The 17115-nt window shown below is 34.7% G+C and overlaps 1 protein-coding gene across 2 annotated transcripts; it reads right to left on the bottom strand.

Annotated features, from left to right (window-relative positions):
- Positions 1-13030: 13030 nt before the first annotated feature.
- Positions 13031-16654, bottom strand: LOC120071503 (E3 ubiquitin-protein ligase PUB23-like). Of its 2 annotated transcripts, XM_039023822.1 has the most exons (4): positions 16114-16654; positions 14268-15021; positions 13646-13711; positions 13031-13313 (listed from the first exon to the last, which is right to left on the bottom strand). In XM_039023822.1, exons 1-3 carry the CDS (start codon positions 16516-16518, stop codon positions 13686-13688), a joined length of 1185 nt encoding a protein of 394 aa, XP_038879750.1. In that variant the 5' UTR covers positions 16519-16654; the 3' UTR covers positions 13031-13313; positions 13646-13685. The 2 variants fall into 2 exon arrangements, with proteins under 2 accessions (XP_038879750.1, XP_038879749.1); XM_039023821.1 differs by lacking the exons at positions 13031-13313; positions 13646-13711 and having other exon boundaries at positions 14108-15021.
- Positions 16655-17115: the final 461 nt, after the last annotated feature.

Below are 17115 nucleotides of genomic sequence, written 5' to 3'. Positions count from 1 at the left end.
AATTATTCTATCATACTGTTCTAAGTTTATTCCATATGAGCTAGTAGGAAAACCTAACGGACCTATAGATCATGGGCTCCAACGACCCAAGATTAGCTGGCTAAAACTCTTTTAGACGGAGCTAATCAACATTCGTTAAGTAACGAGTCATTCCACTATAGTCCCATAGTTGCACTCCCCTCACTATAGATATATTTTTGTCCATTTGATATAACCATGATTAGTAAGCTAATCCTTCACAGGTTGTTCTTAATCTCGGCTAGGTCATAAAAATCGTTTTACCCCCAAGACTACATCTTGTTTCTTAAGTTCCACTGATTCTTTAATGAACAATTGGTTTAAGGTCCAACCTACAAAACTGAATCCCTCTCGGGCCAAGGAGAAGGTGGGGCCCTTGTTCAAGACCTGAATTCCGTACTAAAGGAAACAACCTGTCTACTATCCCTATAACTGATAGGAGTGAATTTCATCTTGCACCCTATGTTCTCAGATATCCACTTGATCTTACCCCTGAAATGGGAGGCTTATTGGGCTAGCGATGATAAACTGTCCTCACTTATGCAGATCTAAGGATAATTCCGAGTGAACAAAAGTTCATAGTTAGCTCAGGATTAAGATTAAGTTACCTAGGTCATCAATTAACGAAATAGTCAGTTTTATACATAAAACGACATTTAGAACGTAAAAAATGACTATTTCATGGTTTAGTCTTATGCAAACTCATTGCATAGGATGCCCCCACTACAAAGTGGGTCACATCCATAGTGTCCCCAGAATAAGGCGCCCAACCTTATTCATATACTATAGACCATTTTGGCTATATATATGAACTTGATCCACATTTATGTCACTACATAAAGTTCAAACTATATCAAATATCTTCAGGACTTTAGTTTATTAGATTCAAGATTACAATTTCAATAACAACTTTATCGAAAAACAAAACAGAATATGTTTATTAATTTACAAACTACGAGTTTTAGGGCATAAAATCCAACAGCCATTTCATTGGCTATACCCTTTCACCACTAGTCTCGCCTTGTGCCTCTCAACATCGCCATTGACTTTTCTCTTTTTCTTGTATACCCACTTCACTCTGATCGGTTTGTGCCTTTTTGGAAGCTTGGTCAACTCCCATGTGTCATTTTTCTCTATCGCTCGAATTTCTTCATCCATTGCATCCTTCCATTTCTTGCTGGCAATGGCTTCTTGGAAACTAATAGGCTCACAATCACCAAAAAGACAATAGAGAATTATGTCATTTTGATTTTTATTTACCTCATTAAGTTTTCGTAAACTTCGACTTCCTCTTGGACCAATTTCGTTCTCCAAATCGCTGGATGAACCTTCAGATGATGATCGATTGGCCGAATGAGGTGGCACTGGAATGGACAAACCTTCACCCATTTCATCCCTGGTTGGCCCATTTTCATCGTCTTCTTCAAAATATGGAAGGAAATCATACTCCTCCTCTTGTATATTCCAATCCCAAGAGGCTTCCTCATCAAAAACAACATCACGACTAATCATTACCTTCCCATTCAAAGGATTATAAAGACGATAACCCTTTGAACTTGCATCATAGCCGATGAAGATGAGTTTCTCGCTTCGATCATCGAGCTTGGTTCTTTTTTCTTCCGACACGTGAGCATATGAAATACTCCCAAACACCTTGAAGTGACCAATCCCGGGCTTTCTTTCGTTCCATGCTTCTTGAGGCATCTTGTCATGCACACTTTTGGTTAGTGCTCGATTTGTCAAATAAACCGCATAAGCTATGGCCTCCGCCCAAAATTCCCTCGGCATCTTCTTTGTCTTTAGCATGTTTCTTGCCATGTTCAAGATTATCCGATTCTTCCTCTCCACCACCCCTTTTTTTGCCGTGTCCTTGGGATTGTTAATGGACGTCAGATGCCTTTTTCATCACAAAATTCTTTGAACTCATTTGATGTGAATTCACCACCTCGATCAGTTCTCATAGCCTTGATTGTAAGGTTGCTTTCATTCTCCACATGTGCCTTAAATCTCTTGAAGAGTTCAAATACTTCTGATTTTTCCTTCAAAAAGTACACCCATATTTTTCTAGAAAAATCATCAATAAAGAGAAAGAAATATTTACTTTTACCATGAGACTCTGGTTTGATCATTCCACACACATCGGCATGGATGAGTTCTAAAGGCTTCTTTGCTCTTGTCATAGACTCCTTCGAAAACCTACTTCAATGATGTTTGCCAAGCAAACACCCTTCACACACTTGGTTTGGCTTGTGAATGTGTAGTAAACCTCGCACGATCTTCTTCTTCGACAAATCTTCTAGACTTCCAAAATTGAGGTGCCCGACCGTAGATGCCATAGCCAAGAGAGATCTTCATAACACGTCTTATAGAATTTTGGAATATTATTACATATATTCAAAGGAAACATTTGGTTTTTGGTCATAGAGACTTTAGCAATAAGTTTCTCATGATTATCCCTCAAATACAAACAATTGTATTTCATTTGAACTTCAAAACATTTCTCTAACAATTGTCCTACACTCAATATATTATTTTTTACATTGGGAATGTAATAAACATTTGTGATATATTGATTTTCTCCATTTTTTAACCGAATGAGAATTTCACCTATTCTTTTGATGGTGGCCAAAGAATTGTCTCCAAAGGCAATATTACCTTTCTCCATCTCGTTTAACTCCACAAACATCTCGTGTTTTCCATACATATGATTTGAGGCTCCTGTGTCAAGATACCACATACTATCTTGACTCTCTTCTTCTCCTTTTGAAACCATAAATAAGGTTCCATTATCCTCTGCATAATTGGATTTCCCTTGATGGGCTTTTGATGTGCCAGTGGTTGATCGGTCCTGATGCTTTCGATCAATCGACTCTGTTTAAGATGAGTAACACTCATTCGCATAATGTCCATATTTGTTACAATTACAACATTTTACCTGAGATTTATCTCTCTTGGACCTTCCACCACGTCTTCCACGACCTCGACCTCCTCTTTCCCACTTGAAGGATTCAAAAACGGTTTTGAGAAAACATGCAGTTTACGCTTCACCTCTTCCACCATGGCCTCAACCACCACGACCTCTTCCACGTCCACGACTATTCTCCTCCTTGATTTTGAGTTGGAGAAGTTGTTCAACGGTCTCTGTTTGCTCCATCCTTCTTTTCTTTTTCTCCTCATAGGCTTGTAACAAGCCTATAAATTGTTCAATTTTCATGTTCTCGAGATCCTGTGTCTCCTCGATCGTCGTGGCAATAATCTCAAACTTTGTATTCAGGCTTCGTAGAACCTTCTCCATGACACGAACATCGGTGATTTCTTCACCATTCCGTCTCAATTGGTTGACGACAACCATTACTTTTGTGTGATATTCCATTATCAACTCCGTCTCCTTCATTTGTAAAGATTCAAACTCACCACGTAAGGTTTGCAACCATACATTTTTCACACGATCGGCTCCTCTATGAGTCGATTGAAGCTTGTCTCATGTCACCTTTGATGTCTCCGCATTGGCGATGGTCTCAAACGTATCTTCGTCCATCAATTGATACAAGATATAAAGGGATTTCTTGTCTCCTTTGACGCATTTCTTTGCGCTTGATGGGCTCCAGCTTCTGCCTCTTGGAAATCGTTTTCCACGATCTTCCACACGTCTTGTGCTCCTAGTAACACTTTTATCTTAATGCTCTACTTGTCTTAATTGAGCTTGGTAAGTATTGGTAGTTGAAGTGAACCTGTCCCACCGTTGGCCATTTTTCTCTCCATATTTTCTACTAGCTCTGATACCACTATGTTAGAAAAAAACGTGGAGGACAAATATGAAAAATGAGAGATATTTTTCATTCAACTAAGCATGCCTTTATATAGGCTTACAAACATAACCATAGGAATGCCAATAGTTTAAAGCTATAAATATCATCAAAAGCTCATAACTCATATAACTCCTATAACTCAAAAAATACTATTGGTTACAAAAAACTAAAAGTCACAAAACCCAAAATTCATACTAAATGCCACAAATAAAATTTAATAATGACCAACTTTTCAACAAGAATGACATCATTTAGAGTATAATTTACTACTAGTTGCTTCCGTTGTAGGATTCGATCCCTTCAATAGAGATAATATAGGTGAAAAGCACGTGACAAGTGCTTTCTTTGCTTCTTAGTTATTTTTATTAGATTTAATGTGCTTGTAGCCACCCATTTTTGTCCGGCCTCTTTTAGTTAACTTGAATTTGCGAGATTATTATCACAGTTTTTTGCATTTTATTTGTTAATTAAATCTTAATTTTCTGCATATGTTTACTTGTGAGGATTTTGTGTCTTTTTTAGTTTGGTTGAAGTAACTAATCGAGTTAGGATAAATAAAACAAACTGGATAGAAATTTGAATATGGATTTGGTTGCCAAAAAGGTCCAATTGATTGTAGGCATTAATTAAATTTGTAAAATTCACAAAATTGAAATAAAATCCAATAAATAGAAAATGTGCAATTATGGTAATGTTTTGGGTTCTATAAACCTCTTCCTTATCTAAAACTCAAAGAACTAAAAAATCTCATTACCCTTTCTTCATCTAAAACCCTAGCAGCTCATAGCCAACAACCCCAATACCATTTTCTTTTTCCAAAAAAAAAAAAAAAAAAAAAACCTCCTTTTTTTCACACACCAACCCTAAAACAAGAAATCTATACACAAAAAATATAGAGAGGGAGAGAGCTATACAATAAGTTTTACATGAAATTCAGCCCAAAAAAAAATGTCTACAGAGATCAAAGTCTAGAGTGCAAATGAAAATCCGCACTTAGTTGGAGGTTGCATTTGGTAGGGCTTCATCTCGAGGATCTGCACCTCAAACAAAAAATGAGTTTGGTGATCTTCTTGTCATTCTTTAACCTTCCTTTTCTCTTCTTTCTCTAGTACCCTGAAAAAAAAAAAAAGGAACAAAGGTATTAAAGATTTTTTTGTACTTTTATTTTTCATATTTTTTTTTGGTTATTATTGTTATTATTTTCTTTTATCATGAGCTTTTATCTAACATTTTCTCTAAATCTATTGTTACTATTTATGTTATCTTATTTTCAAATTTATTCATTTATCTACTTCTTTCGTTCATCTCATTTCTCTTCATGGTTTCTTATTTTAGTTTTTATTTACTCCCTAAAAGAAAAAGAAGTAAAAAATGTGTAGTAAAAAAAGAAAGAAAAGAAGGGAGTCACATACCTTAGAGGGAGGAAGAAACGATAAAAACATATTCGAAAGAGTTATTGCGCCGTGGAGAAATCACTGCCATGAAAGCAATTACGGAGCGACGTCAATGTCAATCGTTGTGTCGGTTGCTCCCCAAAGTTAACACAACATCTAAATTCAAGTATGCACTCACTGGAAGATGGATTGGGATCAAGGGAAAAACGATGCTTGGAACAGAATGAAAAAAAAAAAAAAAAAAACAGGTAGATGAGAGTGCAAACAATATAGGAAAACACTGATTTTTTGGATCGGTGTTTTTGAGTTTTTAAAGGAGAAGCTAATTATAATGACTAATGTTGAACAGTCACAACAGGAAGAAACAGTCACAGATGGGAAAAAAACAATCACAAGTAATAAATCATAAAAGGGAAGAAACGGTCACAAACCGGAAGAAATGTTTAATTTTGAGGTTGAAAAATTAAAAGAATAAGTAATAAAAAGTTGTTTCTTTTTTGCGCAAGCACGATTGCCCGATCCAAAACTTCCCGCCCGTCCAATTGGACGGCGACGACGGCATGCACGTTTGGTAAAAGGGTTATTCCACCACCACCATGTTGGGGTTGATGCCCTAAATCTCTTCGGGTTCTATAGTTTGTAAACTTTGTATGAACAAACTCTTATGTGACTAATAATATATAATATTTGTATTCACTTTGTGTATAAAATATATGATATTTTAGTTACATCAATCACAAACCAATAAACTAACATCCAAGGTTATCGATGTAACTTAAACATGTATGTGAAGACATACAGGTGGATCATGTTTAAGTGATAATCTAAATGGTCTGTAGTATATGGATAAGACTGGGTACCTTATCCTGGTGACACTATGAGTATGGCCCGCTTAATAGGTGTTACAATTATTGTAAAGTGCTACAAATGATCTGATATTGATCATTCACGTATTAGACATGCGAGCCGGGATATTTTATGTAAATGAGTTTGTATAAGACCAAACCATGAAATATTTAGTCTCATTATATAACACCATTCATAATAGAGACTTTCATTTCACCAGGATGACCATAGGTAACATGACCTTAATCCTGAGTGAGTTGTGATCTATTTCCTATGAGAGCGGTCTTTTGATTTGTATGGGTGAGAGTGGCCAGATCGCCAACTTAACAAACTTACCATTTTGGGGATTCGTTTGATGAGGGAGTTGGGAACACACCTACACAAGATAGAATTCACTCCTTCCTCGAAGCAGGAGTAAGTAGATAAATTGCTCTCTTAAGGGCTGATTTCGAGTCTTAAACAATGTGGTGTCACACTCTCTCCTAGCTCGAGAGGGGTTTAGTCATAGTGGGACTATGATGTATTGTTCATTAGAGGGATCAGTGGTACTTAAGAAGTTAGATGTAACTACAAAGGCAAAACGATAATTTGGCCCAACTGTACTTATGAGCAATTTGTGAAGGGTCATCGTACTGTTCATTGGTTATATCCAATGGACACAGAAATATATCTGTAATGCGAAGAGTGCAACTGTCGGTCTTTAGTGGACTTCCCGAAAATTAACGAATGGTGGATAATGTAATTAAAGAGTTTAATTAATTATTCATGTACCATTGGAGCTTCAAGCTACAGGTCCATAAAGTCTCCTTGGTAGCTCAAAAGAATTTAGTTAAGAATAAGTTTTCAGGTTAATTTGAGTTGTTCAAATTAATAAGCGGGAATTTAATTATAAATGATATAATTGTTATAATGTATTGGTTACATTATAGTTTATTTGGAGGAAATAAATTTTTGAATAAGATTCAAATATATTTTCTATGAATGTGATTCATAGTTGTTAAATTTAATATAAATAAGAGTTATATTAAATGTCATAAAATATCGAAAAAAAACTATAGTTTATACTGTATATGATACAATATTAAAACTATAGGTTATGTGTTATATTTGATATAACATATAGTTTAATATAAATAAGATATGATAAGTTAGTTATCATATTTATTTATATTGTTTTATTATTTTGAATATTAATTCCTATTTTTCTCTCCAACCACTTTAATGGGTAGTTAATTCGTTTTATGGCTCAAGGAATAAAAGAAAATTGTTTTCTTTTTTCCACACTATATGATTGAAAGCTATTTTTGTTATATGATAGAGAGAATCACAGAAACATTCTGTGTGTGCTTCAATCTTCATCTTCCTCCAAACTCATACAAACCCTCCTAACCAAAATAGTCAGATCCCACCACTCTTGGGTTCTTACCCCGAGAATACCAAAAACTCCCTATGGTAGTGTCTACTTTTGGTTTGAGAAGTTTTTTAAGAGGGTTTTCAAGTTTGTTGTTGTGTTTGAGTTCGTGACCGTTCGAGGGAATTACAAGAAGAAGGGTCTCCAAAGGTAATATCTCTTAAACCTATTGTAATTTGTTTATGAATGCATATCTTGTATGTTTACATTAAATTTTGTTTTTCAATCAAAATGAAATTTGGATGATTCGCTTCCGCTCAAGGATCTCTAAAAAATGAGTTCCTTCACACCATACTTTGGTGTTATCTTTAACAATGTCTTAGTATTTATACCTTTAAGGCAATGCTTAATTCTCTAATGTGAGATTCTTTTTACTTTTGCTATGGGCCTAAGCCCAAGAGTGATTTCCAACAATCCCCCAAAAATGAATTTTATAGCAAAATTAAAATAAAATAAATTATTTGAAGAAAATGTTCTGAGCAAAGAAGGAGATCAAACTTAAACACCAATATCTAATGATTTGAATGGATGCATAATGAAGTGGGGCAACAACTTCATAAGAGAAAATAAGTTACCTCTTGAACTTTCAATAACATTAGTTGAGACCCCCCAACACGTTTTACTCTAAGTATTTTTCCTTGATTCCGCGATGTAGAATGTGCTAATGAAGGCCATGTACATAAACTTCAGATCACCGTAAAAGCTTTAGAAAGAGACCATTAAATTCTTTCATAGAAGGTGACCACACCTTTACTATCACGCCAAATGCTTCATCAAGTCTGTTATAAACAAACCACTCAAAACTAAGTTATGAAGACTTTGTCATATTGTCTGTAGTAGATACAACTTCATCAAGTCTATCAGAGATAAACCACTAAGATAAGAAGCTATGAAGATTTCAACATTATCTATCAAGTCCATATCAGGATCATTCAAAGAAAGAGCTATGGATCATTTAAAGGTTTTAGTTTTATCTATCAAGTCAATCCTAGGACCACCAAAATAAAGGATTATAGATTATCAGATCTATCATAATAGATCTCCTGAAAAGAAAAAGACTATGGACTATCAAGTCTATCGCAATAGACTATCCAAATAGAGGGCTATGAATCACTATAAGGGTTTAAGCCCCATGTTCACTGACGATTCTAAAATTAGTTTCCTTCTTAGTCCTTTGGTAAGAGGGTAAGCCAAATTCCTCTCAAATGTCAAAAATTCCAAGGAAATAACTCCTCATTTTAACAACTATTTCACAACTCCATATCTAGGATGAATATGCCACCTATTGTCATTATATACACTATTCTTGGAAATTCCTATGGTAGCTTGTGAATCACAATGTATCAAAAATGGTACTGATGCCCCTCATAATCGTACATCTTCTAGTAGTCTTCTAAGCCACTCAGCCTCTTGTCCTGCTAACTCTAGAACAATAAATTTAGATTCCATGGTGGATCTAACTATGCACATCTATAGACTTCCACGATAAGGCTCCTCCACCGAGTAAGAATACATATCCACAAGTATAATTGACCTCATCATTATCAATTACTCAATTTGCATCACAATAACCTTCTAACACAATAGGGAATTTCTTAAAATGCAAACAATAGTCTATTGTGCCCTTAAGATATCTCAAAAGCAACAAAGAAGACCTCATTGATCTTTATCAGAATTATGTGTACTATCAAGTCTAGTATAGCTCATTGGGAACTTAACACTACCTATGACCTTTGCATATTCAGATTGAAACACACATACTCCTTTATTTTTCTTAAAATGTTCTTATAGAAGGATCATCAAAGGAGTCAAATCTCTTTAATAAATTTTCATTGTAGTGTGATTGACAAAGAGAAAAACAATTTTCTATTTTCCTTATTTTAACACCAAGTATTACGTCAGCTTCCTCTAGGTCTTTCATTTCAAAATTCAATGTTAATAACAACTTGGTATTATTTATTACCTCTATGTTTGTTCCAAAGATGAACATATCATCAACATACTAGCATACAATCACACACTCTACTTCAGATAATTTTCTCTCCAATTGTCAAACAAACTTCTATAAGGCTTCTTTTATCCTTGGTTGCTCAAAATAACTTAGAATTGTATCGATTAGATGTGAAAACTGACTTGCTTCATGGACATCTATAAGAGACAATCTAAATGATGCAACGTAAGGGATTTGAAGTTAAAGAAAGGAGAATCTCCATTACTTACTCAACAAGTCAATCTATGGGCTAAAACAATCACCTAGGTGCTGGTATAGAAGGTTCAATGACTATATCTAGCATTGGATTCAAAAGAAGTTATAGTGACATATGTGTTTATGTAAATACTGAAGGAAATCGAATATGAGGATTTCCATGAGCAGCAGAATGATCGTTCCAAATTCCATATGAAATTGAACAAACACAATTACATTCAAGAAACGGAATCTTACAGGTCATGCACAATACGAAATTACAACATGTTTTACTTAAAAGATCAAGGTATAACAAGAAATACCTTTGATGACTCATCTTCAAACTCCCTCGATCACGAATGCTCGAACAATCAGAAAGACATCAATCACGAACGCTCGAACACTACGACCGCAACACAGCACAATCACAACAACCACGAACACAACGATCTCCAAGATCACGAACACAGCAAACGGCCTCCAAATACCTCAATTTAGTCGAGTTGAGTACGACACCACCACAATGGCTACCTTGGTATTCTCGGTGTGAGAATCTAGAAGTGTGGGCTCTGTATGGACTTGGTTAGAGGACAAGAGTGGAGGAATAACAATCGTGTAAACGATCGAGCAAGTGGGAGATGGCAAAGGTCTATCGTATAGACGATGCCCAATCGTTTAACAAATGTTATGTGATCGTTTAGTAAAAGCTTCGCGATTGTTTAGCTAAAGGCCAGCTGAGTGAACTATCGTGTAGTGTCACTCCATTATCGTTTAGTCTCTCTTTAACTATCGTTTAGTGAATCTAATCCAGTTGACAGTCAACCGTGAGTTATTCTGAGAGTGGAAAATCTCAATTCAACAACCTACTAAATTTAGCAAAGCATTTTTCCTTTTATCTCACGATTACAATGAAACCACCAATAACCTCCCACTCAATTGGTTATTAGAGAAAAAGAGATAATTTCCCAATAATTAATATTATTATAAATATATATGATAACTAACTTACCATAGTATATTTATAACCTATAGTTTTAATATTTCATCTTATGAAACATATAAACCATAACTCTTTTTCCATTTCATGATACTTAATGTAAATCTCATTTATATTAATCCTCCACTTGATATATCTCATACATCACACCGATCATATCATATATGATCGAATTACCTCTTGTAAATTTGAACATTTCAAATCAACACAAAGAACTGATTCTCAACTTGAATCCATTGAGCTACCAAGGGGACTTGATGGATTTGTAGCTTGAAGCACCAACGGTACGTGAATAATTGACTAAACCCTTTAGTCATGGGATCCACCATTCGTTAACTGTCAGACACTCCACTAAGAACCGATAGTTAAACTATCCTTAATACAAATATATTATGTGTCCATATCAACTAATCAACATTGTGATAACCCTTCACAGATCGCTCATAAGTATAGCTGGGCCAATAACCGTTATGCCCCTATAGTTATATCTAACTCCTTAAGTACCACTGATCTCTCTAATGAACATAAGTCATAGTCCTACTATGACTGAGTTCTCTCTTCCAAAGAGAAGTTGTGGTCACTATGTTCAAGACCCAAAATCAACGCTTAAGGAAGCAATTTATCTACTTACCCATGCTTCGGAGAAGGAGTGAATTCCATCTTGTGTAACTGAGTTCCCAATTCCCAAATCAGACAAGTCCTCAAATAAGTAGGCATGTTGAGTTGGCAATCTGGTCACTCTCACCCATACTAATCAAAGGATCGCCCTCAAAGGCAGAAGTTTCCAAAACACTCAGGATTGAGGTCATATCATCTATGGTCGTTTAGGTGAGATGTAAGTCTCCAATATCAACGGCGTTATATACAGAGACTATTCATCTCGTGGTCCGATCATATACAGACTCTTTGTATCGGACACCTCCGCTCGCATATCTCCACATGAATGGTCAGGATCTACCATCTGTAGTAGTTCACAACACTTGCAAACCTCTACAAAGCGGGTCGTATCCGTAGTGTCACCAGGATCAGGTATCCCTCCTTAATCCTTATACTACAGACCTATTTAGGTTATCACTTAAGGCATGATCCACTTGTATATCTCATATACATGCTTAAGTTTACATACAATAACCATGGAGCATTGTTTATTAGTTATAAGTAAATGCCAGATAAAATAACCCTTATTTTATTCATAACAATATGTATAGTTTACAAACTACAAGACTCTAGGAGAATGAGGATACCAATCCCAACAAATACAAGTTCCTAAAAGGATAAGGTTTACTTACTCCTATATGTGGATGACATGTTACTGGCCAGTAGGTCCAAAGAAGAATTAACTCATGTTAAAAACCTCTTAAAAAGAGAGTTTGGCATGAAAGACTTAGGAGAAGCAAGCAAAGTTCTAGGGATTAAGATCCTAAGGAATAGGGAGGAGTCTATCATAAGCATCAACTAGTTTAACTATTGTGAGAAAATCCTAAAAAGGTTCAATGTAATTGATGCTAAACCTGTAAGCTTGCCTATTGCTCAGCACTTCAAGTTATCTTCAGCCAACTCTCCTAAAGATTCTGACCTAGAACATAAAAAACAGATGTCTATTATACCCTATAGTCAGGCAGTCGGAAGCCTAATGTATTTAATGATTTTTACTAGACCTGGTCTCTCATACTCAGCTAGTTTTGTTAGTAGATATATGTCTAACCCAGGTAAGAGACACTGGGAGGCCACTAAATGGATCCTAAGATACTTAGTTTGGTCTAAAAACTCAAGACTAGTCTACCAAAAATCAATAGAACCAAACTTAGAGCTATATGGATATATGGATGTTGACTATGCTGGTCATCTAGACAAAGGAGGTCCTTGGCTAATAGGCTATCTATTCCTTTATGGTCCTAATCTAATCAGCTAGAAAGCCATATTACAACCTATTATGGTTTTATCTACAACAGAAGCTGAGTATATGAAATTAAGTGAAGCAATTAAAGAGGCATTGTGGCTTAAGAGATTTTTTAAAGACTTTAGATTAAGTCAAACAGTAGTAAGACTTTACTGTGACAATCAAAGTGCTATACATTTATCCTGAAATCCACAATACCACACTAGAATAAAACATATTGATATAAAGTATCATTTCATCAGAGACAAAGTTGAGACAGGAGAAATAGAAATCTTAAATGTTCACAAATCAGAGAATGCAGTAGACATGTTGATAAAACCAGTATCAAAACTTAAATTGATCAAGTGTCTAGAACAAGTTGGTTTCGAACTTCCAAACACAGGGTAAATAGAATGGTTAAAATTAGGAAGATCAGAGGATTGCAGGTATTAGAGTCAAGGTGGAGAATTTGTAAAAACTGTTACTCAAATACCTCTTCAACTAGTTTAGTTTACATAACAAACTTTATCTTGTAACGTCAGATGGTATGTGTTATGAATACCACTTATCATAACAAAAAAAAAAAAAAAAAAACAGAGAGAAAAAATCATCGTACTTTCTATTTTTCTGTAAACAACAACTGCTGTAAGCAATCTTCAAGTGAGAAAGAAAGAGAATCTTCCTGTTGACGTAGGCTTATTAACCGAACCATGTAACTCTACGTGTTCCTTCTTCTTCTCTTTATCTTTTTCTTTTCAATCTTCTTCGATTTCTCTGCAAATCAATGAAAACACAATCTTGTAATCAAATCACAACGTTTTCAGAGTATTGAGTTTCATCGAGTCACGAATTTCTCTTATCAAATTGCATCGAGTCAAGAATTTTCCTTTTTCGAGTTGCTTTGAGTAAAGATTAATTCTCATTGAATATAATCGAGTAAAGATTAACACTCGTCGAGTTCCATCGAGGAAAGAACAAAAACTCATCGAGGATAGAAGGAAAAATCCATCGAGTAACGGGCAGAAACTCATCAAGTAACAAGTATTTACATATCGAGAATTTAACAGTACCTACCGAATAAGAGAGAAAAACAGAGATAGCTTTACCCGAAAAAACAGAGCTTTCTTCAACCATTTCTTCATCAACTCAGGATTGATCTTGAATAATTGGGCCTATAGAAGATAGTATAACCCAACATATAAAGTTATTCAAAAGTTACATAACAAAAAAGAAAAGCTATCAAAAGTTTATTACAATAATTATAGTAATTAAAGAAAAATAAATAACATTGTGATAGCATGAGATTAGCTTTAAATACTATATTATAGCGTTAAAAAGTACTATTGTAAGTTAAAGATAGTACATTATTTTAACTCATATTATAACTTTAATAAAAAAATTACTATAAAATGTTTTTATAGCAACAAATTTAAGCTATACATTTATACTCTATTACAACATCCATTAGTTAGTTATAGTATCCATTATTTCTTGTAGTGTATATTATCCTTCACTTAATCAAAAGCATGGACAATATTTTCTAATCCACTTATCATGAGACAACCATGAACAGTAGTACTATAGCGGTTTTATTGAATAATTTTTTTCATTCATATACAAAGGAAGATTCAAAATATACATACAATCAACAAATCCAATCGATCAACAAAAAGTATAAGAACTAAAACCGATCAAAACCAGAAGGAATAACAAGAACACACTTAGTACCCTTGAAAACACATTGAAGTAAATGAAGAATCTCCTTAATTCTTTCTTTAGTCTTCAAATTCCCACCAACTTGAAGCATCAAACAAAGCTTCCCTACAACCCCAACCTCCACCATCTCTTCAACAACTCCCAAATTCCCAACATTGTTCTTGCAAACATTGTACACAATCCTCACTGCCTTCTCGTTGCCCAAATTCGACACCCTAAGAATCTTCCTACCCACCACGGCCATCCCACCCCCATGCCGAAGCAGCTCTGCACGACCTTCAGCGCATTCACAAAGTCGGTCCAGGACTGCCATTGCCAGCTCGCACTCTCTTCCATTAGAGGAGTGCAGAAGCAACTCTACAACATGGAAAACGGCACCGTTTTTTACGGCCTTGATGCGGTTCCGGCCAAATGGGGCTAAGTGGAGGAGGATTTTGAGGGTGGGTTTTGTGGCGATTTGATCCTTTAAGGCTCTTGTGAGTTGGACGAAGATTATTTCCTTTGTGAAGGTTTTGTGGGTTTGGTCGGAAATGGTGTAGAGGGAGCTGAGGAAGGCTATGGTGGCGGCTCGAGATTTCGAGGTTTTGGTTATGGTGATAATGGAGATTAGGGTGTCAATGAGTCGAGGGTTTTGGGTTAGGATGTGTTTGAGGAGAGCGGTGGATGAATTAATGTTTGAAATGATTTCTATGGTTTCTTCTACAATGGCGGCTTCGTCTTCATCCTCCTTCAATATCGAAGCTAAGCACTCCATGGATTCAACGTTCTATACATATTACATTGAAGAACAAAAGAAAAGGCATTTTCTTAGACAATAAAATATAATTGTCGAGTAAAAATTATTCGATTAAATTACAATTTAATCCCTATAATTTAGAAAAAGTTAGAATTTAGTTTCTTTTATAATTAGAATTTAGACCTTATAATTTGATAAAGTCTTCTAAAATAGTTTTATACAATGGACTATTTATGAGAATCTTTAAATCATAGAGACTATTATTGAGGTATTATCAAACAATAGGAACTAAATTACTATTATTGAGGTATTATCAAGCCATAGGAACTAAATTTTAACTCGTTTATAAAGACTTAATTCTTTCTCCTAATCAAACCATAGGGACCACGTATAATCTTAGTAAGATTTAATAGCATTTTATTCTATGTAGATGGATAAATACACTTAGGAACCAAATTGTGTTTACAAAATATAGCCATTAATATTTTTCTCAGTATGTCAATATTTTCATCCATATTTTCAGATATCCAAGATTCGATATTGACATAAGGATGAATCAATATTATTATTTTTAAAAAAAGTTATGAAAAATATGAAATAAGCAACAAATTATCGTACATGTGAATATAGTATAAATAATAGGCACTTTAAGTTGTTTGTACAAAACATTTATTTATCCATCTAAAATTTTTTAAATTTTTTTTTTTTAAAATTAGTTTCATATTCATGGATATTGACATTAATTTAACACATTAATGGACAATTTTCACAAAATTTAAAATTGAAATGAAAAAATTAAATTAAAAAGAAAACAAAGAGAGAGTTGATGAAAACTCTCATGGTGTCTAATAACCTAATCTAAAAATAATCATTAAAAAAAAGGGTTTAGAATATAACTTTTTAAAGACTGAGAAAAGGGATTTCATTATAACACATTATATAACAGGCTAAAAAAAAAAAAATGATGATGAAGATCTTAAAAAATGGATGAAAAGAAAGTCAAATAACTTTGAGAAGAAGCACTAAATTAGCACTTCTCCTAAAAATATCCAAAAAAAAAAAAGAAAAATAGATAAAGAAGAAGAAGAGAGTTGTTGTAAGTATTGATAATTAAATGCTTGCCTGGAAGTAGATTTTGTTCCTCTCACTTTCAGCCACAATATCTTTCAATCTCTTCAAGCACTCAAGCCTTGAGCTTCTTGGACCTTTTACTGCCTCCTTAAGGATCAACTTAACAACATCTCCTCTATCATCCTCACTGTTAGGGGTTGGGATCTGCTCCACCCCATGCCTGTTATTGAGACTGCACCACCCCTGAATCACCCGTCGCAGCGTATGGTTCGGCGTCAAATCGATACCGCCCAGCGCCTGCTTTGTCACTGGGCAGCTCAGGTTTTTGCAAGACGAGAGCCATTTCTCGATGCTCTCCCTGTCGTATGTGATCCCCGTCGAGATCGTCACCGGATCTCTCATGATCTGTAGAGAAATGGGGCAAAGAAAGTCAGATGGAACCTCGATTTCCGCCATGGTTATGTACTACCTCAAAGAAGGTTGATGTTTTGAGAACATGAAGTTACGGCCATGGGGATAAATGAGAGTAATGTGTAATTATGGTTTCTTTCTTTCGGAGACTTTGTGGTTTTTATATGGGGTGAGGGAAGGAGGACAGAGATGAGAAAATCTATCAGCGGCTAAAAACTTTTATGACACAAATTTATTTAAAATATAATTTAACTATATTTGGATTTGGTTCAATTTTGTAATCTTCTAGACTTCTTGTTTAACGTTAGAATTCCTATGATTGAACCACTGAAAAAAAAATAAAAGTACATCTTGTTGGTATAGGTAGTAGCTATCAATTTCTTTAAATCCTTTTTAACTATATATTTATATCGTTAGGATTCTTCTCATTCGGATGTGATATTGGTTTATTCATCATGTACTCCTCATAAACTCGAGTGTTTCAATTTTGGTTCATGTACTACAAATATGTTCATTTTGATATGTATACTTTCTATTTTTATTTAATTTGGTCATTGAATTTTTGAAAAGTAATCATTTTGGTCCCTTCAACATAAAATAAAAATAAAAATGAAGAATGGACCAAAATGATCGCACATTTTA

This window comes from Benincasa hispida, chromosome 2 (genome assembly GCF_009727055.1).
Source record: "Benincasa hispida cultivar B227 chromosome 2, ASM972705v1, whole genome shotgun sequence".
NCBI classification, from domain to species: Eukaryota; Viridiplantae; Streptophyta; class Magnoliopsida; order Cucurbitales; family Cucurbitaceae; genus Benincasa; species Benincasa hispida.
Note: the sequence above shows the minus strand (reverse complement) of the source record. Positions and strands in the feature narration are given on the sequence as shown.